The sequence below is a fragment of the Aricia agestis genome, chromosome 7, assembly GCF_905147365.1.
Source record: "Aricia agestis chromosome 7, ilAriAges1.1, whole genome shotgun sequence".
NCBI lineage: Eukaryota > Metazoa > Arthropoda > Insecta > Lepidoptera > Lycaenidae > Aricia > Aricia agestis.
In genome coordinates this window covers 6,197,063-6,222,519 of record NC_056412.1, presented here as the reverse complement: position 1 = coordinate 6,222,519, position 25,457 = coordinate 6,197,063, and the positions used below count along the sequence as shown (strand labels likewise).

Here is a 25,457-nt window from a genome sequence, read left to right as displayed (position 1 = left end):
TGTCGAGTAAATGGCGGCAAATTCAAAAAATCGATGTATAGCAACCCTGTCTATAGCCGGAATTATAGTTTTGATCTACAAACTACGAATAATAAAGTTCCTTAGTTTTTTTTATTCGTATTTCGTAGATCAAAACTATAATTCCGGCTATAGACAAGGTTGCTACACGTCGATTTTTTTAATTTGCCGCCATTTATTCGACACTGGCCATGGTTTTATAGCCGAGGTGCTATAATAAAAAAAAAGAACCAAGAAACTAAATGTTAAAAAAAATAATTGCCGTTGCTTTAATGGTTGCTATGGAATGAGTTTCTTGTCTTTGTCCACTGAAACTCAAGTCGATGGGTGGTGCCATGCTCGGGAAAAAGATATGTAGACATGGGAAAGAAACTGCCATTACTTTCTTCCGAAGAATCGACTGGGAAACCTCGTGCTAGCTATGCTGGTGTGCTGAAAATAAAAATAAAAAATAAAAATTAAAGTTTAACATTCAAATTAAGTACCTAGTACTTCAAACAATTAAAGATTACAGATAATTCTAAGGGTTACCTGTATTGTCTGCACCACATGCAAAGTCACTCAAAAGGTTTTTTGATGAGCATGACATGGCTCTCCTATGGTTTGGGTGCTAAAAATATTATAGACTATAGTAAATGATGAGAAACACCAAAAACCATAAAAATAAACTTATTAAAAAATATGTAGTACCTTACCTATCACGCGCACCTCTAAGTCGAGCTATAAACGAATCATTGTATGGGATGGAATAGCTCAATGATTTTATATTAATTATCGTTTTCATGTCCAAAAATATGTTCAAATGTTGTTTATTATGATTTTATGAACACTTTTTACGCATCCACATCCGCTGACATTATTTTTCTTTTTTCTTCTTCTTTTCCTTTGTCATGTCGTTTGTTCTTTATTTTTATAATTTTGACATATTATTAAGTAAGATGGAAATCCCACCAAAAACATTTTCATGTAAAAATGTTGCCAAGATGAGAACATAATAATATTATGTTCTCATCTTGGCAACGATCGGTGGCCTGGCCATTTATCATTAGTTACGGTATATTAGTAAGTTCAAAGCCCTGACGAATAACAAAATGGCCAAGCCACCGATTTTAACTAATGTGTAGAGTTTTTAGATTCTCGTCGTGCGGCTGACACATTATAATATTATTATCAAATATTATGCCGCGCTTTAGTGTAAAAATAAGGTTTTTAGATTTAGGGCTGAGTATGTAAGGTTAGAAACTTGGCTCTACATGAGATCTCACTACTTTTTGACACGACGAACTATAATATTATTATGTTCTCATCTTGGCAAAATTTTTACATGAAAATGTTTTTGGTGGGATTTCATTTCTTTTTGTAAGCTGGTTTACGTTGTTTTTTCTTTTAGTTCATTCTTTAGGGTTCCGTACCCATAGGGTAAAAACGGAAGCCTATTACTGAGACTTCGATGTCTGTCCGTCTGTCTGTCTCCAGGCTGTATCTCAAGAACCGCTACAGCTAGACTTCTGAAATTTTCACAGATTGTGTATTTCTGGTGCCGCTATAACAACAAATACTAAAAACAAAATAAAATATATAAGGGGGGCTCCCATACAACAAACGTGATTTTTTGGCCTTTTTTGCTCTATATCAATAATGGCAACAGGTAGGTACTTGACTTTTTCGCAAAGTCCTTAGTTATATGTCTACTTTAATATTTAATAATAATATTAAAATAAAGTAAAAAATGAAGAGGGGCTCCCATACAAAAAACACAAAATTTTGCTTAATTTTGCTTTATAATACGGATATAGGTTAAGTTGGTTTTGATATTTTTTTGTTGTTTTAGTACTAATATCATGTTACATACCAAATTTCAGCTTTCTAAGACTTCAGAAAGTACCCTAACAGTTTTGATTATCGGTGAGTCAGTGACCAAATTGTGGGTTTTTGGACTCCTATAAAATCTAAAGTATAATAGCTACGATATTCAAACTTTGCACATTTAATAACTATACCCATGTCATTTTATCTTAAAAATTTCAACTATCTGGCATTATTCAAACCAAAGTTACGAGGGTTCAAAAATACGACGAAACGTTTCGAGAAAAGGTAGGTAGTGCCCTTGCGCGCTTCGCTTGGCTCATCTTGGCGGGGGCACTCCCGTGCCCCCAGATTATTAGGCATGCATTTATTAACAATTATTATGACAAATTATATTTAAGAATGTATCCTAAATTAACATTTGCACGTCGAGAAAATTGACAAAATATGTGAAGCACTGTTAGAATTATAGTAACACCTTATTGTACCATATTTATGCAAATAAAGAATATTATTATTATTATTATCTAAAGTAATAACCATGAAAGCTATATATAATTTTTATATAATTAGAATTTTTAATAAATATGCTATTAGTGGCGCAAATACACATAGTTTTATATTTGAAACAAAATACTAAATCGCGCGGTGGTCAAAGTATAAATAGCTACTTTTGAATAGTTTTAGAGTAAGACGCCCATTTTGGGCGCTTGACAGTCGAGAGGATAGCTAGAGAGTTGATTATGTATTTCTGTTGCCGCTATAACAACAAATATTAAAAACAAAATAAATATTTAAGAGGGGCTCCCATGCAACAAACGTGATTTTTCAATCATTTTTTGCTCGGTATCAATGATGAAAACAGATTGGCACCTGAAATGTTCACTACATACTCAGCTGTATTTATGCTTTAATAAATAATAATAACATTTAAGTAAAATTAATAATAATCCCATACAAAAATCTCATTTTTTTTACTATTTTTGCTCTATAATGGTTCGTGCACCCTTCGTGCGCGAGTTCAACTCGCACTTGGCCGATTTTTTATTTCAATTTTCAATGAGCAGTAAATGTGACCTTGAAACTTCTGAACTATAACTTAGGGCATGTATTCACTTTGAATAGTGCGAGTGCAGGTGATTAGTTCAAGTGATTAGGAGAAATTAAAGAATTTGCACTAATCAGTCGCTGTCCACCAATGTCCACACGTACTTTCAGAAAATATAAGAGAAATTGCAGATGATTAGCGCTGCTACTTTCACAGTGAACTCTATATATAATCGACACAATACACACCCTAAAGTATTATCACTTAGTTTTGTTACACCTTATAGACATGTACCTCCGCCTCTAGCAAAGCCTACCTTCTGTAGCCTCTGCTCCGTGTCGTCTAGCCGCTGCCTGGTGTCGTGTAGCGACCGCTCCAACTCCGCCATCTTCTCAGTCTGTGCTGCGATCTGCTCCGACAGCACTTGCACCTGCAGCTGCAGGCTCTCCTTGTCGGCTTCCAACCTCCGCACTCTGTCTTCGGCATCGTTCTGCGAACAACAAATAGGGGTAAGTACAAATTGTATAATACTAGATGACTCGGTGAACTTCGTATCACTTCCCTCCTAATATTTCCCTGGACTTCCACGAATATTTCACGACTAAGCCCGGCCGCACATTGTCCGAAATTTCTGATCAGAAACAGTTGAAAGTCCGCACTGTCTCTTACATTTTGTACTGAGCCGAGTGAGCTCGAACTCGCCGGAAGGATATTTCGGATAGTGTGCGGGGTGGCGGTCCGGCGAAATTCAACTGTTTCTGATCAGAATTCGGACAATATGGGGCTAAAATTAGCCAAATCGGCCGATCTGAAATTTAAACGAGGCTAACGAAAATTAATATATTAATTTTGATTCTTATATAGATATAATCTTCTGGATAAATTTTGATGGCACCATGGTCCTTGTTGCTTTCGCCCGTTCATGAAAACGACACCAATAAAAATTCGCTCTGTCTGATGATTATAAAGACGAAATATGAATTGTTTAATTAATTGGAATTTTTATCCATCCTTAGGGCGTTTGTGCACTACACGGAATTTTACCATCCGGCGCGGCGCGGGCGTCCTGATTTCTTACGTTTTGATATGGCAAACGTGAAGGTTTTGAACGCTGGACGGTAAAATTCCGTGTAGTGCACAAACGCCCTTACGGTTTTCCTGATTATAGGAAATTCAACGTCCAGACATCCTCTCCGGACTTAAGACAAAGAGATAAAGAGAGCGAAGAAAATACTTTTAACGAATGAGGTAGATGTTAAAGGACCTAAAATACGTTTCTGCAAGTTATATTTTGTTCTGAGGGTTTCGATCCTCACTCAGCGAAACACGTCGTAAGCGTTACATCACGCTGGTTCCATTAATTACATTCATGTAATTAGGTGTTAGTTGATTGATTTATGGATGTTAAATTATAGTATGGGTAATGAGTTTGTTTTCCCCTAAAGTCGTAATTATTGACTGTCCTATATTACGTCATAAGTAGGGTATGTTATTCGAATATTCGAATACTCGTTTTATTCGAATATTCGACGATTTTATTATTCGAATATTGGCCAAATTATTTTTAAATAATTCGAATAAGTACTAAAAATATTTTTATTTAAAATGCTATCAAACATAAAATAAACATGGACTCATAATAATCATGTACATTCCAGTGGTGCGTCGGGTTTATATAATGTAAAGATATACATCCCGGGATGTAATGTGACCGTGTTGTACTGTAGTAATGGGAATTAATGCAATTTCTATTAATTTCATTAACACGCTAATTTTGATGATACAGCATGCTAAGTATTATTGCTTTGCTATTTGCAGCTAAAAACGCGACTTCGTGAATTATCGGTTCGCATCGCACCGCCCGCGTCGAGTATTATTTCGCATCGAGTGAAAAATAGCAATTCATTAACAGTTAGCACCGCGGTGCGAAACAGCGCGGACGTGATTTTTGTGATGATCGTAGACTATTGCTACGCACGATAATATTAGCAATCGTAGTTTTTAGCAAGTACGATTAATTTAATTATTGCTAATGGGCATTTAACAATTAATTATTATTGCTAATGCTATTTTTACCAACACTATTGTACTGTTATATGTTTTAAATTGTAATTTTCCATCTTTTTAGTAAAAGATGGCCCCGGGCGAGTTTCTTACGCCGGTTCTTCTCGCCGGGTTAGTTCCCGAACCGGTGGTAGGCACCGTAGTATCGACGTTCGGTAAAGTTTTTGTAAAAAAATTACTCCGAATAAAAATATTTTTGATTTGATTGATTGATAAGGTTAAACACATAAATTATTGTAATCACTTTAAAGTTCGTCCTACGGAATTTCCTATTATTGGCATTTATAGTATTTTTAAACAAAAATCTAAGGTGCAATTAGGATGCCAACGATGGGATATTTCGTATTTTAATATAGAGTTTACAGAATTTGTAGAGTTTTCTTTCACTCATCATCTTTCAATTTAACGGCGATGAGTTCATAACGTTAAATTGAAATATGATTTCGTGGATGGTTTGTTGTTGTTGAAAACGCCGTACATTTAATGTGAAAATTTATTTAATTTGGAGTTCGTGGAGCGTAGCTGTTCCAAGTAGACGACAAATATTATGTATTGCTTGCTTAATAGTCCATATAGTATATAACTCTATACTCTATACAAAATACATATTATACGAATTACGAGTACATGAGATTCATATATCAACTACAAACGCATTTTCCGATTGCAGTTTCGTTCGAACAGAGCAATATTGACAACGTGGATAGTGGATGTATCAGTAGTGCGCTAGCTTACAAAACAATTTTATTGGTTTACCGCATGGTTCTAACTTTTAGCCAAATTGAGTTGTTATAGTTCATGTAGGTATACACTATACAGTATGAGCAAAGTTTTGACCCCATGTGCTCAAATACATTGAGGCATCTTTGTCGAGTATTCCAACTCGACCAATGTATTTAGATACAAGGGATACCTACGACTGCAGTCTTTACGGTTAAACACAGAATATGTAATCGTAGGTGGTTTTCTTATTTACACGTCTGAAACTTGAAAGTAATTTAAATCGCATGGCTCTTTGAGCGGAAACGTTGTCAATACTACATAATTTATTTTTTTGATTGATAATAATACATTGCAGATTGGAGTAAAATCTACAAGACCGTTAACACATTTCACATTTAAGAGGATCATACTAAAACGAGTTGATCTTAGTTACATTCGTAAAATACGGTAAAAACCCAAAACCCATTTTGGTCGCAGTAAAACTTTTAAATGGAAAAATTCGTAGTCGTGACAAAAAGATTTACTGCCGTACGTACCTCAAAAGAGTAGTTGTTATTATGAAAACGTAAATGTTTTCAATTCGAATGAATACATAAATATATTTTCAGTTTGTGATTATGGACGTAAAAAACGTTTTTTTTACGTCCATGTTTGTGACATTGTGTCGTACCTGATTTGACCTTGTGGGCATCGGGGGAAGCGAGGGGTGCGAGGGCCAGGTGCGGTCCTGCATGTAGCACGGCGGAGGCATCGGCGGGGGTCCGTGACACCAGCACATCGGGGGCCACCACCCACCCTCGGGCCAACGGAAGTGTTCGTACGAGTTCCATCGCCGCTGCAAATCGGACGGCGATTCATCGTTCCTGGTGCGCCTAGGCCGCGGCGAGGCTCGCACGCTCGACGGGTGCTGCGGAGGCTTCGCCGACAGGGACGACCTACTCTTTCTGTCCCTTTCGTTTCGCGAGCCCGACGTCCGTCGCCGGCGCTCGAGGCTCGCAGCCGAGTAATCGTCCACCTGGGGACCCATCGGGGGCGGCTCACTGTTGTCGTCCACTATTTCTCCCGTCGGCATCCATCGGAAGTCGTCGGTGCAGCGCGTCGCGATATCGGCACCTCTGCTCGGCGTCAGGGTATGATAATCGGCTTCCCCGCCGCCCGTTTCGTACTCCCGCTCCTCGGAGTCGCTTTGGCTGCTCGAAGTGTCGGAGTCGGAGGAGTCGGCTCGAGCCGGAACCGCATTCCGGTCCGTCCACGCGGTACACTTCACTGTCGTCTCTTCGGGGCTGTCCGAATCGCCACCTGCCACGATAACACGTTTGAGCGTCGGCGTCGACGCGGGAAGCCTCACGGCCGACGTCGGGCGACCTACCCATCGGCGAGTACATGTAGGAGCGGACGGCGGGGTGCAGGTACCCGACCGCCGTGCGCTCCTCCTCCTCGTCCAGGGGCTCCGTGAGAAATTCGCGGTCGGACATGAGGCCTCCCTTCGGTGACACTGCGCGACGAGCTCACCGGACGAGTCACCGACGTACCCACCTCTATTTTAAATTTGGCCGCGATCCAGTAGTATTACGTCAGTGATTCGTTCATAGAGCGTCGACTACGTACTCTCGTTTAGGGGTCGCTCCTCGCTCGACTGCAGCGACGCCGAGTCGCGCTCGGAAGCCTCCGACGCCGTCGACACGGGGCGCTCGCTGGCCGCCGATGTCCTGTACAGGTCGTCCTCGTCGTTGTCCTCGCGGATCTTCCTCAGGGGCTTCCTGAAACTCCTGTCGGTCGTTTGCGCGCCCGTCGAATTATTTTTATTCGCGGCGGCTCGATTCTGGAGGGACGCGATGGTGTTCGCGACGAGGGAGCCGCCGCGGCTGAGCTCGCGCATGATTTTGATCTAAATAAATCGCTTAAGGAGTATAGGCGCCGCCCGGGCCGGAAATAGACTGGATTCGGCCGTGTTACGCACTACGCGTCGACTGTTTATCACATTATTAAATCGGTAGAACTTTGTATAACCGGCGTTAAATAAACATGAGTTTCTTCGCAACAGTCGGTAAACACGAAACGTAAATAAAAACCGTGGTTACATATGCACGTGAGCGGTGCGCGTGGGCGAACGGCGTGCTTGCAGCGAGTGCGTCGCTCGCAACGACTACTCGAGGTGTACGGCGCACAGTTAGATCCTGATATAGAACCCCCACCCATCCTTCTTGCTTCTTATCGCCTCCGCCTCGCGGCATCGGGAGCAGGAATGTATCAAGGGATGTACTCAGTTAAGATCCCAATCAATAATTATATTATTATTTTTGACCTTACTTTAGTCTTCACATATTTGCGGGTGCTATTCAGTATTATTTCATTAAATGGGTCAGGAAATCATAGAACATGGTCCAAATCACATAGAGTCAAGTACAAGCACGTTCATGGTTCCTACAAATTAAAAAACTGTAGGAGGTTTTTCTTGTAATATTTAAACAAGTAAGTTTATCACTTGCGATTCATATTATCTAGGACCTAGGTCATTTTGTATGCACCGGGGCACTGTTTAGTGTTAACTGCGGAAGTTTGAAGCGAACACACAAGTTGCAATCGTTTACATACTTAGTACTTCTAAACAATGTCCTAAAATCAAACTTCTAAGTTAGAAGTTACAGTTGGTCAAGACTCAAGATTACACATTTAAGTACTTCCATCGAGGATATTGAATTGACATGATCTGACCAAATGACGTTAGTCTGTTGACTGCATAGGAATGCAGTTGACAGACTAACGTCATTTGGTCGGATCATGTCAATTCAATATTAATTGTGATCTGTCGGCTGGGTTTGACATAACGCGACCAAACTACGTAAGTGCCCCATCTGCCTAGGAATTAACTTCTCTGATAGATATTTAGGATAATTATTAACTTGTAATCGTGAGTGTTATGTTCAAAGTTATTTGACAACTTTGAGAGCAAGTCCTAAACAACTTTGACAACGTTTATTGGCAGTTGTATTTAACACCATCAACGATACTAGCCGACGGCGTAGATCAGTTAATTGGGTTTTTTACCTCTGTAAAGACCTTTATACCGTTGACATAAAGATCACGCTGTAAAACCCCGAGGTAAAATAACTTTAAACTTCCTCCCCCACACCCAGGAATAGTAAGACAGCTGTCGCATTACTCCTATTCGAATATATTTAATAAAACCGTGACTTTTATTTCGGTGCTGGCGGAAACAGCACGTGTAGACGAAACTTAAATCCAATCAACTTGGGACACATTTGTAAGCTTTTTATATGATTCCGGCCGTAAGAAATAGTTTTATGTTTTTCATAAACTAACTAGAACTTCATAATTTAATAATTTTTTGGACGGCAAAATAGACAATTAGAATAAAAGTGCTGAAAGATTTCCGTAAAGGTTTCATCACAAATTAAACATAGCTGCTCATGCTACTGAAAGATTTCCGAAAAGGTCTCACCACAAATTAAACACGACTGCTCACTGGCTTTTGTGCCATAATCGAATACATTATACGGTATCAAATTGGTAAATTGGTAGTGTAATAATTTCCTTGGTAGCGAAGCCGACGTCAATGTATTGGCAAATTAAATTAAAGGAAAGCCCTTAGAACCTCTTCGTTCAAACTTACTTTGGTCATGGAAATTGAATGTAGACCCAACTGCGTAAATGCGAAAGGTCATACAACATGTACATAATTATATTATATTATTTTTATAAGTAACGGAAATCGATGTTATAACTAATCAAAATCAAATGTTTCTTAATTATTTTAAGGCAAGATTTTATACCTTAAACGCGATGAATTATAAATTAATGTAAGGTTGTTTACGAAAGAATTATAAAATATTCTAGTAGTTAAACTGTTACGAATCATTACGAATAAAGAAAAAAAGTAGGTGTTAAAAAAATAGGCTAATAAAAATAAATACAACAAAGGTGACACGGATACTTTTTCTAGGGTAAGCTGGTGTTTGTTCGAATATATTTTTCCGAACGAACAAAGGAGATTTTAATCACGCCTCAAAAAGGGCAACAAAGCAAGCTAAATAAACATTTAAATAAAAGAAAAGATGAATTGCTAAGACTTTTTTCCGTGAAAAGTGAAAAATTGCACACCCTTTGCGTTACAGGGATCTCGTGGTAAGGCTACCACGAGATCTTACAGCAATATATATTTTATACTTTACACATACTTTACATTACTTTACATCACTTTAGAATGTCGTATAAACAAGCATGCTGCATGATCTCAATTCATGTCAAACAAAAAGGAATTTTTATTTGAAGTAAATCTTACCGCAAGTCGGCGGGCAATAATGTAAAGATTGGTACACACCCAGCCGCTAAAGTAACTGCGAATTTACAAGGCAATCGGAAGAGTAAAGCAGGCGCCAGAGAAGTTGAGTATGCAGAATATGCGTGACGAATTTCGCCAAAGCATTTAAGTGAAGTAGGTAATGTACATCTACATCATATATTCTCTTTAGCTTTATCAATCTATTACTTTAGGAGTTAGGGAAGATAGGGAAGAAGACTATCGAAAACCTATATTAAAACTATGACAATGGACAACAGCATGTCTGGGGCCGGTATAAATAGTCAGCACTCAAGATGCAAATCGGTCTCAAGACACGGTTCAGGCTCTGTGATTGGTTGGCTGTCAAAATTTGGACCAATCACAGAGCCGAATCGCGTCTTGAGACCGGATCGCATCTTAAGTACTGACTATTTATACCAGCCTAGGTTTGGTGTATTAGCAAATCGTTGCAAATTGTATACACTCAATCACTGCTGTTCCACGTACACCGTTAGATATTTACAATGAAACGTAAAATTTCAGCGGGAATTAGATATAAGCTACTCTGTTTCGGGATAATAATACCCTGCTCCATTTAATTATTGCCGGAAGAGCGAGATGTTTACATAATACGGACACCGCTCTTGTTTATGTAGCACCCAACATTATTGGGCGTAAAGCTATCCGCTTCTAAAATTGTATTAAACAGAATGCCGTGCGTAGCTCTTTAAATAGCTCACATATTATATTTTTTTGTTTGTTTGTTGTGTTTATGTTGTTTTCTCCATAGTCAAAAGTAGCCTAATATGTATTAATCCAGGGTATCAACTAATTCCATGCTATATTATATTAAAACCGCTACAGCTTTTTAGACGTGAAGAAGTAACAAATATACAAACTCACAAACTCGCCTTTATAATTTTAGTGTGATTTTGTACCGTCGAGTTGTATGTATAATAATAGTAGCAAGCCCAAAGGAAAACCTTCCAATCGAGCAAAATTGCTACGCTATATTTTGTAGCGATTAATAAGTGTAACATCAAAGTTTTTTAAATAATTGAAATAGAGTATCATAACAATTATATGTTTTTATGTTTCAGAACTTCCTATTATTTATGTATTATGCCGGCTCTTGATATAGGCGAACGCGTTGGCCAACGCGTCTGCAGACGCGTTGGCCCAATGTGTAGAACGGGCGTTCGCGCGTTGGCCGTAGGTATTTAGACGTTGGCCGACGCATCTGCGAGCTTGCCGCGCGGGTCGGAAATGTCGGCAAAAGATCAAAGGACATTTGTCGCAAGCTTCGCGCTCCATCCACACATAGGCCGCGCGATCAGTTTGCCCGGAGTTATAATTATGATAATTATTATAATATGTAATAATTTTTGTATGTAATAATTTAATAAATAATAAGTAGGTAATAAAATAATTACTTATATTATTTTGATATTATAAAATATTATGTAAAAGTGAGTTTATTTCTTTGTTTGTTACGTTTTCTCGCCTTTTATTTATTTATTTCCAGAATACTTTTTTAAAAACTTTTTCTTGTCCACATTTACAAAGTAATTATAAGCTGTGAATAAATAAACAGCTGCAGCTGTTAGCGACTAAACATCCATTTTGAATCCGTCCGCACATTGGCGCGATCCAAAGCATACTGAACGACCTTCCTATGTGTGGATTACTCACAAACGCCGTTGCAAGCGCACTGCCAACGCGTCTGCAGACGCGTTGGCCAACGCGTTCGCCTATATCAAGAGCCGGCATTAGAGTGAGATTTGTTGTACAAAAGGAATTCTTGATCGATCACTCTCACAAATCCAAAATTTAAGACCCAGGAAAGACGCAGCAACGTTCCTTATGAACCTAAACTAGACATAAACATTAAACTTTTTAACACCAATATAAATTTTTTAACACAAAAAATCAACGTTTATTCAAAAATTACTAAAGTAACAACAGTTAAACAAAAAAACAACAGATAAAGTTACAATACGTATAACCGAGGGCCGGAAATTCGAGTTACTACTGTATACATAAACAGCAGTACATTTCCTTAAAATCGCCGTAAATCAGGATTCAGGAACCTTCATTTTGAAACGGCCATTCATTTCTTTCAAAAAATATCAACCGCTTTCAGTCTGTTGGCTTTTATCATTGTGTCGCGTACAATGTAAGATAATCACAATAAATGGAAGTTCAGCAGACCCTCAGATTTCATATTACTCAGCAAAAACTGATTTACTGAGGCAGATAGCGGAAGCACTTACAGTACTAATACTCTGATCAACAAGTGCCATTTTCGTCAAAATCTGATCTCGTGCACCGAAAATTATGATTTTGATCTCATTCGATTTGGAATACCATTTACAACATTCTAAGAGGGGCTGAAAAAAAATGCAAAAGTTATAAACATTTAAGTAAACATAAAAAGAAGGGTTTGGTTTTTTTTAATATTTTGAAAACTATTTGAGATGCCCGTGGTATCTCTCCGGTCGAGCCGGCCCATTCGTGCCGAAGCATGGCTCTACCACGTAAAATCTCACGGGATTTCGGGATTATCTACATTGAATACCGGCATTCCGGGATTATATTGGTAATAGAAAATGACAACTAAAGTATAGTTTATACACAGCTAATACTGGCTGCCAATAAGACTAGCAGCCAGTATTGGCTTGGTATATGCCGCATGTTTTTCAAGAACAGTTTTTCAAGCCAGGCCAAACTGTTCACACGCGGCATATACTAAGCCAATACTGGCTGCCAGTCTTATTGGCAACCAGTACTGGCTCTGTGAAAACTATACTGGATACCTTTAAAAATTATACAACTTTATAGGAAGCCTAATGCTTGTGGAATGAGCGTTGTGATTCATACAAAAATAAACAAATGCGCGTTTCAGCACTAGAACAACTTCATGCCGGAATGAATATTAAAAAAAGAATAGTTTTGTTTTCTCTTTTTCTAATAGTTCACTCGACTCTTCTGTTACTACTTACTAGTTCGCAGATGTTCCTTAAAACATTTCTTTTTCAACAGACTTTGCCGTTAACTCATTATTTTTTTACTGCAAACGTGTGGACACCCGAAGAAAAATTCGTGAATGTGATGGCTTTGTCTAAACAAAAGGGGCCAGGCCAGTACTGGCTTCTGCAGGACTGGCGCGGGCGCCGAGATTATTGGCTCTGTGTAAACCATACTTAATACTCGTCGTTCTCATCAATACACTGTTATTTTAAGGGTTCTGTACCTAAACGGTAAAAACGGGACCCTAATACTGAGACTTCGGTATCTGTCCGTATGTTCATCTGTATGTCTGTCTCCAGGCTGTATCTCAAGAACTGCTATAGCTAGACTTCTGAAATTCACACAGATAGTGTATTTTAGTTGTCGCTATAACAAAACTACTAAAGTCAGCATAAAATTAATATTTGAGGGAGCTCTCATTCAACAAATGTGATTTTTTTATCTTTTTGACTCGTAATTAATAATGGCAACAGGTAGGAATTTGAAATATTCCCAAAATCCTTAATTATTTTCCGCTGTTAAATTTTTACTGTGGGACATAAGTATTTTAACAGTCTGTTTAATTTTCCAAGGTCCGTTAAGTAATGCCTTGTTAGGATTTAACAAACAGAGGTTGGTGAAATTGGGTCTAAGTGTATTAACAAAATGGCCGACATAACGTCAAAAAAGTGAGTGTGCTTTGTTTCACGTACATTGTTATCAACTTAATTAAAAATATTAATCAGTCCCGAAAATCCCGGGATTTATTAAACTACAATCCTGAAACTAAAATATAACCGGGATCATATCCTCTACCTCAAACGCACGTTTTAATGATCGTGACATATATAATACCTATATTATAAAACTTTGAATGATTAAAGTCAAAGGTGATTGACTGACTGACATAGTGATCTAAAACAACCAAAAGCACAGCCCAAACAACTACCTCTGCAACTACTGAACGGATCGAGCTGAAATTTGGCAAGCATAGTAGATATTATGACGTAGGCATCCGCTAAGAAAGGATTTTGATCAAGTCTACCCCAAGGAGCTACATATTTTAACCCCTTTGTGATGAAAGTTTGTATGAAACTTTGAAAACAATAATTGACAATATTTTCTCAAGTTTGATGAATTTATTCATTAACAGTTGTTTTTATATTTAGAGATCGCCCAATGGTCGAAATTCGACCTCAAATAAAAAATTAAATTATAAAGCTGGGAACAAATTATCGGACGCATCTATAAGTCGCGGCTGATGGATACGATTTAACAATGTGCACGGTTCATACGGGGACATCCGCGGACGAAGGAAGGTTTGTAGGAAAATGAGTCTTCGGATGTATGGCCAGTCATTTCAGAAAATTATTTGCCGTCCGCGGATGAGTCCCGCGCCCCGTTCATAATGTCCGCGGATGAAAAACATCAGCTGTTCGGATGTCCGAACGCTATAGGTCGTCAAGGTCGCGGACGCGACCTTGAGCATACGGACATCCGAACACTGATCTTGCTGGCTGGATGCAAAAACATCGCATCTCTGAAGACGTTTCGGGCATAGATTAGTGACCGACCGAAACTTCGGTTTCGACCAGTTTCGGCCAAAAAATCTAGTTTCGGTTTCGGCCTTAGTTTCGGTATCTGCCAAAATATAGCCGAAACTTTCGGCCTGCCGAAACTCGAGTGTTCGTAAATTTACGTGCGCCGTTGGGTAAACTACGCATACTTTAACTCGTGCTTGCTCGTCGGTATTAAGGCCCCGGCTTAGTTCGCCACCGTCCATTTAATCGTGTTTTGAGGTTATGTTTTGCAAATGAGTGCCAAATCACTAAGTACTTATTTTGTTTTTATTAGTACTTCGTTTTATTTTCATAACATTTTCTAAACTTATTTCCATACGTGACACACAGACAGACAACACAATACCTATCCGAGCGCTAACATGACTAAAGTTAAGAGCCTTCCCTACGGAGATTCCGTAATTTACCGTATTTAGAGCCTTATAAACTGATAATTTTAAAGCTACGAGGTTATAATAAAAATAGCTCCCACACCGGTTTCGGTGACGGTGGCCGGTTCCATTGAAACCAGGCCAACGGCGGTAGACCGGCGGAATAAAAATACAGCATTAATCTTCAGTACATCAACATTACCTCTTTCAACCAATTAGCTAAGCGTCGTCTAGCTGTAGTGCAGTTGCAGTTGCAGTCCACAAGTCGGCTAAACGACGTATAGCCGTGTGATTGAATGGCGTTGCTCAGACAAAGGGCTAGCTGTTTGATTAAACGGCTATTTTAACCAGTGGACTGCGACATGTACATAATATACTTATATTGTTATCATTAATAAAGATTATTATTATTATACTGTTGAATTTTATTTCTAAGCGACAAACGCACGTTTATTTAATATAATAAATAATACTAGCTGTTGCCCGCGACTACGTCCGCGTGAACTTTAGTTTATAGTTTTTCCCGTACATCGATTGAGTCGTGTACGCGCAAATCAAAAAAGTATATTGTGTGGGAACCGCACATTTTTCCGGGACAAAAAATATTCCTTGTCTCAGATTGATGATGACATGGAGATTGGAGATACTAATTTAGTATCTCCAATCTCCATGCCAAATTTCATCAGAATAGATTAAATAGTTTAGGCGAGAATCATAAAAGTTTATTGTGCGGGAGCCGTATATGTTCCGGGATAAAAAGTGTCCCTTGTCCTTTCCCGAGACTGAAAGTATTGCCATACCAAATTTCATCAAAATAGATTGAATAGTTTAGGCGATAATCATAAAAGTTTATTGTGCGGGAACCGTACATTTTACGGGACAAAATTAGTATTCCTTGTCCTTTCCCGAGACTCAAAGAATCTCCACACCAAATTCCATCAAAATAGATTGAATAGTTTACGCGCAAATCATAAAAGTATATTGTGCAGTAACCGTACATTTTTCCGGGACGAAATGTATCCTATGTTCTTTTCGGGACTCAAAGTATATTTATACCAAATTTCAGCAAAATGGGTCCAGCCGTTAATTACGTGTGATGTCGTGACCACGCGAAATATAACGTTCCGCGCAGCTTCGCCCGCGTAAATTAGATATTTCACACACAAATTAGTCCACAAAATATAACGTACGATCCTTCACGTGGTTTACTTCTTATCTGTGCCAAATAACAGAAAAATTGCTCCAGTAGTTCGTGAGATAAGCCCTTTCAAATCATTTTCCCCGTTTTTTTCCACATTTCCCTCTATTTCTTCGCTTTTATTATTCTTAGCGTAATAAAATATAGCTTATAACCTTCCTCGATCAATGGGCTATCTAACACTGAAAGAATTTTTCAAATTGGACCAGTAGTTCCTGAGATAAGCGCGTTCAAATAAGCACATTCAAATAATTTCCCCCCGTTTTTTCCACATTTTCCTCTATTTCTTCGCTCTTATTATACTTAGCGTAATAAAATATAGCCTATAGCCTTCCTCGATAAATGGGCTATCCAACAGTAAAAGAATTTTCAAATCGGACCAGTAGTTCCTGAGATTAGCGCGTTCAAACAAACAAACTCTTCCCAATTATAATATTAGTATAGATTAGGTATGTAACTGTTGGTGAATTACGTGCTATGAGTTATGACTTATGACATATTCTTAAAGTGCGATAAGGCTTTAAATGAAAGTGGGCGGGGCGGGGATATATTTCTGTCGTCTGGTACCTGTAACACAAGACCATAGATATTATTATTATTGTTACTCGGATAAAAAAACGGAATATGAGTACTGAAAAGTTTCTGGGGAACATATTCGAGTCTAAGATTAATAATATTTATTTTAATCCAATTTGGCACTTTTTCTAATGTATTAATAAAATAAAAAAAAAGTAAATTTCAGTAAATAATTGTAATTTTAAATGTTATAAATTTTTGGTTTCGGTTTCAGTTTCGGCTGAAAAATCAGTTTTGGTCGGAGTTCGGACACTATAGGTAATACAATGTAGAGTTTTGGGTTCATAATATCAGTACTGTCAACTACTATCATATTATATTTCATTATGGTTCATAAGCTTTCCGAGCGTGCTTTCTTTTTTTTGGCGGACAACACAGCGCAGCTACCGCTAAATAATCATCCTCACTGTCGCTGCTTGACAGTTGACATCTATAGTACCTGAATGGTTGACATGCTTCCCGCAAACAATTTGAAATGACTTGAATGTGTCATGTGGTGTCATGTGCTAAAATCTGACAGAAATTGATGTTAATTTCTATTACTGCACATGCGGGAAAGCTGCACATGCGCATAAAATGAAACGAATACGACTGAACGTCCGCGGACGAGTCCCCGCGCCCCGCCGTGTCCGCGGATGAAAAAACATCTCGCTAGCCAGATTCTTTTAAGACGTCCGAACGCTCAAGGTCGCGTCCGCGACTTATGTCAGACAATGTGCACAGTTTAGTGTATTTTGTATTAACCAGATAGAAACAAGCCGCATCCGAGAAAAAAGTCCGAGGACAATGTCCAATAATTTGTTCCCAGCTTAAGTTTCACGCTTTTCTGTTGTCAAAATATTGACTTTATTATTTTTTAGACATTTAGATTTTAGACATAATTCCGATGACAGTCTCAGAATAATTAAGTCAAATGATGACAGACTGGCCGTGCAATAATTGGCTAACAGTATTTAAGCTTGTCAGTCAAAACCATGTCGAAACATAGTAGTGTGTGTAATGTTTTATTTATTAAAATAATGTATAATAAAAAAAACATTAGCTCCATACGCTCCTTCTCCATATAAACTAGATCATGCAAAATTTTCGCATTTTTCGTAAAAAGGGTTACAAAGTTTTTCGGTCGCGTATTAATAATATAATATGTATCATCATAATATTAATACGCGAACGAAAAACTTTGTAACCCTTTTTACGAAAAATGGGGAAACGTAGGTGCATGAAATTTTGCACAGTTATAGTTTATATGGTGAAGGAGTGCATCGAACTAATATTATTTTGAAATTATGCTTTTATCATACATTTTTTTAACAAATAAAACATTACACACACTACAACACACACACATGAGAAATGACAGATTTTTGAGTGACAAGCCTATAGACACGAATTATGCTCTTTTATTTATGGCTGAAGTCTGTTGACAACAAGTTGACAAATTGAAAATAGATTATAGTTTTTTTTATTGAATCTAAGATACTATTAGACAATGCTTACACGGCCAGTCTGAGATCAGCTAAGTCCCAGAGACAAGAGTTGAAAAAAAAATTTATAAAGTCAATATTTTTTACAAAATATAGGTAGTAGTCCTAATGTCGTTGAAACTAAGGTCAAATTTCGACCATTGGGCGGTCTCTAGTAATGATTAATGTACCTATATTGTATAGATTTTAAGAACCGTAGCTTCATTTCGTAGCTCGTAGGCGTCGTAGCACAATAGTGCTCGTAGGCTGTAGCGCGCCGTAGCAAAGCTACGTCATGCTACGAATACTCTCCTAATACAAATATTTTCTGGACTTCCACGAATATTTTAAGACTAAAATTTGCCAACTCGGTTTAGGCTTTCTCGAGTCTTAGCGATTAATAGCACAGAAGTCTCTCAAGCAAGCAAGCTAGATCGACGTTCTTTTCACAAACATCCTACATGCAAAATTTCATGAAAATATTAACAGCCGCTGCCAAGTGAATTATTTTCAATTTGGCAATTAAAAGAATAACATTTACATTGAAAATATAAAAACTTTATCCTCAACATTTATTAGTATAAATAATGAGAAAATTGTTACTGAAGGTAGTAAAATAATAGCCTAGAGACCACAACAACAGAGATCAGAACAAGTTTGTTTAGGAACAGTATTTCAGCACGAATACTCACTCACGCTGTCACACAATTAAGGTTGAAACGGTCAAGTGCGAATCACAGTCTAAACCAGCGTTTCTCAACCTACGGTCCGCGGACCCCTGGGGGTCCGCAAGTATGTGTTTTTTTATTAAATAAGGGGGCAAATGAGCAAACGGGTCACCTGATGGAAAGCAACTTCAAGTGCGTTGCGGGCCTTTTAAGAGGGAATAGGGCAATAGGGGAGGGTAGGGAAGGGAAGGGAAGGGAATAGTTGAGGGTAGGGAAGGGAATAGGGTAGGGGTTAGGGGATTGGGCCTCCGGTAAACTCACTCACTCGGCGAAACACAGCGCAAGCGCTATTTCACGTCGGTTTTCTGTGAGAACGTGGTATTTATCCGGTCGAGCCGGCGCATTCGTGCCGAAGCATGGCTCTCCCACGTATAAATATGTGTATAATATAATAGGGGTCCGCCATCAATCCGAATATCACTAATTTAGTTACAAAGGGCAGCACTAACCTACACATGAATACAACTTCTTTGTTGAAATGTATTTTTTCGTGCTAAAATGAATTGTCATTTTATTTCTGCGCTTTTTATTAAGGAGGCCCTTGAAATTGTGCTTGAATCCTAGGGGTCTGCAGGCTCTGGCAGAGTTGCCCGAGGTTCTATTACCCGCAACTCTGCCTTAAGCGGGGATTGGGGCACCAGGGGAGCGCTAGGGGAGTCCCATGTCCGGGCAACATCCCCGATCCGCCGGCCGTAAAAAAAGAAAAAAAAAAAGGATGTGCAGACTCAAGAAGGTTGAGAACCGCTGGTTTAAATGATTGCGGGTTACGGGAAGGGAGGGCGGAGACAGCGCCCCGGAAACCGGACGCAGCCTACTTTCACGCCCGTGAATGTCACCGAAGAGGGAGAAACCTTGATACTGTCGCGGTCGTGACGACCTCCGACAGCTTTTTCAGCTCATCATCGTTTCGTTTCCCCTTAGATAATTAAAAATCGATTATATTTCAAATATTGTAAGACTCGTCTTCCTCACTAATATTGTAAATGCGAAAGTCTGTATCTCTGTTACCTCTTCCCGATTCAACGATTGAACCGATTTAAATGAAATTAAGTATCGAGGTACCTTCAGGCAAAAGAAAGGACATAGGATAATTTTTGTTAGGAAAAATGTACGGTTACTGAGGGACTAACGAATTTTTGCGCAACGGAGTTCTCGATCGTTTTATATGCTTACAATAAGGCGCCCTTATTGTAAGCATATAAAACGATCGAGAACATGATAATATGACTTGTATTCCCAATAGCGCAATGGTTCTTTCTAATTATACAGGGTCTAACTAAACTAAGTGATAATACTTTAGGGTGTGTATGGATACCCTATATAGAGTTCACTGTGAAAATAGCAGCGCTGAAAGAGTAACTTTTTTATTCTCTTTGAATGACGGACTGGCCGCTCGTAGTATCGGGCTGCCGGTTACAAATACAACGAATAGCTTTTTTAGAAATACATCACAACGATCATCGAACTGACCCGAATCCTAATGTTGATGTTTGATAACCGTACCGGGCGTTTTATAATTATAGTAGAAATGTAAATTCCAACAAAATAATTTGTAGCCAATTAAGGTTAAACATTTTAATTGTTACACTGGAACATTCCCTGAAGCGGAAATTAAATTATTATTAAATTCCAATTTGTAGTTTATTGGAAAATCGCGGTTAAACGCCCGGCTATGAACACATGGCATAATTATTTATAAGCGATTGCTATTATTTAAATGCAGGAGTCGACGTTTATTTCGGGTTCACACAAGTGGAAAATCTCTAAAAATTTCAGTTTTTATCTACTCCTAGATGTTGCCGACAACTCCGTTGATCCAAAATTCGTTTATCGCGCGGAAACCGTACATTTTTCCGGGATAAAAAGTATCCAACTATTTTTTTTCGGCCTTTTCCGGGACTCAAGGTATTTCCATACCAAATTTTATCAAAATCGGTCCAGCGGTTTGGGGGTGACGAAATGATAGATAGACAGAAGTGCTTTCGCATTTACAATATTAATATGGATATAATGCATGTAGTTATATAATACATAATATTATAAAGCTTCTGGATGATTATCTCCATAAATTACTGTTTTACACTTCAAAATTAGTTGCAAAGTTTTAGATACCTAAGCATAGGTTCTTTTATACTATGTACTGAGTACTGTTGGCCTTCGAAATACTAATTAGTTATTTATAGTGTAATCTGTGCTTCAACTAGAAAGTATAAAAGTTGTAAAAAGCTTTCAAATAATCTGTTCTAAGTAATATAATTTCACATAGTAATGTGTAAAATATTTCCAAATCCATACTTACTAATATTATAAATGCGAAAGTGTGTTTGTATGTCTGTCTGTTACCTCTTCACGATTAAACCGCTGAAGCGATATTGATGAAATTTGGCATACAGATACTTGAGTCTCGGGAAAGGACGTAGGAGAGTTTTTATCGCGAAATTATTCCCAAATATTGAAACTCTCTGATCTATTGATAAATTGAGGTTATGGAAAAATACGTCGCAACAACAAAGATGAAGTCCCTTTTTAATAACATTGAGGAAATTCCTCGCCAAGAGCGATACTATTCAAATTACTTCAACATGCTTTCATCGTTAAACACGACGTTAAAAACTTCACAAAACTAAATGAAATTTCAGGGACCCCGAATGTCAACAGGACATAGAAACTCCTTTTAGGGTTCCGTAGTTTGGAAATCAATTCAAAAACGAAAAGCAGCCCCTGAAATTCTTCCTTCTGTTACATCTCAACTTCTAGTGTAAATAATGTACCTAAGTATTAATAAAAAATATAAAACCGAACTTTTCAGCAGTGAGCGAACAAAGGAGGATGAATTATGGCTGCGGGACTTACGTATCAGACAGAGAGCGGTCAAGCGTTCAAGCATTCTGTGTTCGCATTCTACGTTCGAGCGGTCAGTCACGCAGGAGCAATTCTGACGCGGTCCCCTGTGTGAGTATATAATGTATGTATTCAAGTTTAACACACAGAACGCAAAACTGACCGCGTGACAGCTCTCTGTCTGAACTCTGATAGGTCCCTATTCCCTAACGGATAGGAATAACTCAAATTTAATATATGTCTCTAATGTCTAATGTGAGCTATTCCTATCTCTAGTAGGGCAAAACCAGAGATAGATCAAATATTGGGAATGGCCGTAAGAGCAGTCTCACTTATGTCAGATTTCAAACTATAGTTTGTGCGTTTTATGATGATATGCGTGACACATTATAATTGACAATAGTAGGGAAGTTACCTAACAAAAATTAATCGATAGTTTAAAAATATCGAATCACTTCGTAAAGGAATTGCAATCGAAATTATCGATTTCGTACTGACATTTCAGTGGTGCCGGCGATTTAAGAATGCCGCCCTTTTTTATCGATTTGATTTCGATTCAACAGAGTCAATCTCTATTGACATAAGTTCCGTTTCATGCATCTAACTTTTTTCAAATGTAGTAACAATAATTTTATACTCCTATTTCACAGTTAATATTTATAATTTTTATTAATAAGTTAGCATTTAGCATCTTTTCATTTTTATTCATTTACAATTATAGGAAACATTTGTTTTTGTAGATGGAATATAATTTATTACATTTTGATTTATTTTGTTTTCTTGTAAAAAAAACCCCTAGCAAGGAACATGAAAACTGTCACCCATATCATCAAATAAAATGGCTTTAACATTTACTGCACACAGACAGACAATCATGTCAAACTTGTTTTTGTCGGGGGTTAAAAAGTATTTACTCATTCCGTAATATATAAAATAAGATAGGAAAATTTCTAATAAGAAATACGCTTTCCGGATTACCGAGCCTATAAGGAATTATAAAAGCCTTTCGCTACTAGGAAATAGGAGCCTAAACTTTTAAGTTAAGTTAGGAACTAAAGCATTTGCGGCTCTTAGGGAATAAGGTACGTAAATTGTGAAACCATGTTCCATACTAATATTACTATAAAATATAAATTTTAAAGAGTGTTTATCTATTCACTGTTACCTCTTCACGCTAAAAACATTGAGCCAATTTTGATGCAATTTAGAATGGAGATATTTAGGGTCCCGGGCACACAGGCTGTAACAAGACAGTAAATGATAATACTTTAGGTGGCGTATGTGTCTCTTGTAGAACTCGTATAGAGTTCACTGTCAAAGCAGAAACGCTGAAAGAGTCACTTTTTTTAACTTTTGTATGGGAAAACTCATGACGCTGGGGTTGCTTGCCCATACAAATAAAAAAAATGCTCTGTCAGCGCTGCTACTTTCACAGTGAATTCTATATAAGGGACACATACACACCCTAAAGTTTCATCACTTAATTTTGTTTCGTACACCGTGTATAAGTTTCCTTTACGGGAAAAATATACGATATTAGCGTAATAATCGAATATCTGGCAACATCTAGTCGTGTACAAAATTAGGGGGAAGTGGTTATACCTCGGCTGGGTGGCTCGCAGAAATTTCTAATTAGCAGTAATGGAACCTGCAGCCAGTGTGCGACCCGCCTTCGTTAATTAATTTCACGGCGTATAAGGTTAATAGGACACCAACTTTAAAGTTTAAACGCTTAAAATTATAAAATATTTCATATATTATTCGTAATCAGAGCGCGGAATTGGGGCATAAATAGTTTTATATTCAACGTCTTATAATACGATTGTGTTATAACTAAAAAATTCAGACGCTATCGATTAAAGCTATTCCTAGATTGAAATAACCTTTGGATTTTGTCTCTACTGTACGCTTGTAAATATCCTAAGGAATTATTTCCGCCGTTATGCACTGCAGACAGTATAATATTTAAACAAATATTATATTTAAGTGTCAGCGTGAATAAAACTTAGTAAACTTGACTTGTGTTTCTATAAAAATGCGCCAGCGTCAAAGTGTAGCCATACGAAATTAAAAAAAAAATCAGGCGCTGCTTATTTCACAGTGAACTCTTTAAAACTCTATGGACATTGGACACACACACTCAAGTGTTTTGTTTTGAGTTACTACTTAGTTTTGAGTTTTGTTACACCCTAACAATAAGGGCCAGGCCACAACACTGCGTTGCGGCGTCGCATCGCAAAAACAACCATAGAAAAGCAATGTAGTTTTTTGCGATGCGACGTCACAACGCAGTGTTGTGGCCTGGCCCTAACTGTTTTACTGTATCGTAGACGTTACTGTACTGCGACAAAAGGACAGTGCAAAAAAGATGGAAATTCAACTGCAGTCTGCGCCATTGTCTTCAGTTCAGGGATAACGATTTGTCACGGGCTCACGGCGCGGCGTAACCGTGAACGGGGTATTTAGGTATTCAGGCAGGTTAGTTACCCCGGCTGATGAATGCCGGAGCGAATCCCCATTGAAGTAGGGATCCTGGTCAGCAAACAGGGCATTCATCACACACCTGTTACCCCAGAGCCGCCGGCGTGTCTACCAAAATGAATATTCAATTACTCGCTAGTTGCCTTGTTTCACGAAAGCTGAAAATCATGTTGACACTCGTGATGTATCTGTTAATAAGTATGTCGAGGCGCATGAGCTAGTGTAGATGAGGTAAATCAAGTAAATGAGATCACAATAACAGTTACCGTGTAATTTCATAATTACAATAATTTATGTTGCTTTATAATAATTAATTTGTGTAGTCGCTTTAAAGTTTTTAACCTTAAAATATTTTCAGGTTTGTTTTTATGAATATCGATGAAAAAGCCATCGACATAACTAGTTTAAAAAATTTTATACGGCGAATCACGATGTTTACTTTGCGACCATACACACGTTTTAGCGTTGTGGTCTAAAAATGTTATTTTTATGTTCATACTTCGATACACAATATTTTTGAAATCTATAAGGTAATTAGGAAAATTTTGCTATTAGATTAATTTTAAGGACAATGGATAAATTGCACGTAGAACGTGTTACATAAAAAAATGTGTAGGTACTTATTAATAGTAATTTATGTATGTACTATGTATGTTTCCCTAACGGCCCTTCCACACGTTTTTTTACGCTCGTTTGTATCGATACAAACGCAAGATAAACGCTCAGCAAACGCAAGGAAGCCGACACGTTTTAAACTTGATATCTGCGAAAACGCGATGAAAACGCGCAGAAGACGAACGCATCAGAAACGCGCGATGTCAGTGCTCAAAAAATACGTCGTGTGGAAGGGCCCTTAGGGTGCATTTCCCATCATGCGTATCAGCTCCCGTGCGCGTATCTGGTCCGCATCCTATCATTTCATAGATAATTTTGCTGTCACGCGGGCAACACGCGCGCGGACAAAAGCATGTTGTCACTAGTCACCCGCATGCGGACCAGATCCCGCGCACGAGACGTATGCCAGGAAAAACGCCCGGAGTTTCGAGAAGAATCAAAGAGGTTATTAATTTAACTTGTATGTGTCTAAGAAAATGCCCATACAATCATAATTAATTCGTCAAAAAAATTAATTATTATTTTTACAAAAAATTAAAACCGACTCCCAAGGTAAAAACAATAATAACATCCTTATAATATGAACTAAAAAGTATAAAATAATTTTTCTTATCTAATAGTGCCTTTTTCCGA

The 25,457-nt window shown here is 38.0% G+C and overlaps 1 protein-coding gene across 6 annotated transcripts in view; it reads right to left on the bottom strand.

Annotated features, from left to right (window-relative positions):
- LOC121728790 (liprin-beta-1) overlaps nt 1-25,457 on the bottom strand; it is an 82,242-nt gene that overhangs the window by 21,480 nt on the left and 35,305 nt on the right. For 2 of the 6 annotated variants that reach the window (XM_042117071.1, XM_042117073.1), the window contains exons 1-3: nt 7,268-7,781; nt 6,330-6,958; nt 3,189-3,362 (exon numbers count right to left, since the gene is read on the bottom strand). In XM_042117071.1, the coding sequence (XP_041973005.1) occupies nt 3,189-3,362; nt 6,330-6,958; nt 7,268-7,538 (1,074 nt within the window). In that variant the 5' untranslated portion in view covers nt 7,539-7,781. Of the gene's footprint in view, nt 1-3,188; nt 3,363-6,329; nt 6,959-7,028; nt 7,183-7,267; nt 7,782-25,457 lie in introns of those variants that run through there. The other 4 variants (XM_042117074.1, XM_042117076.1, XM_042117072.1 and 1 more) reach the window with 3 other exon arrangements.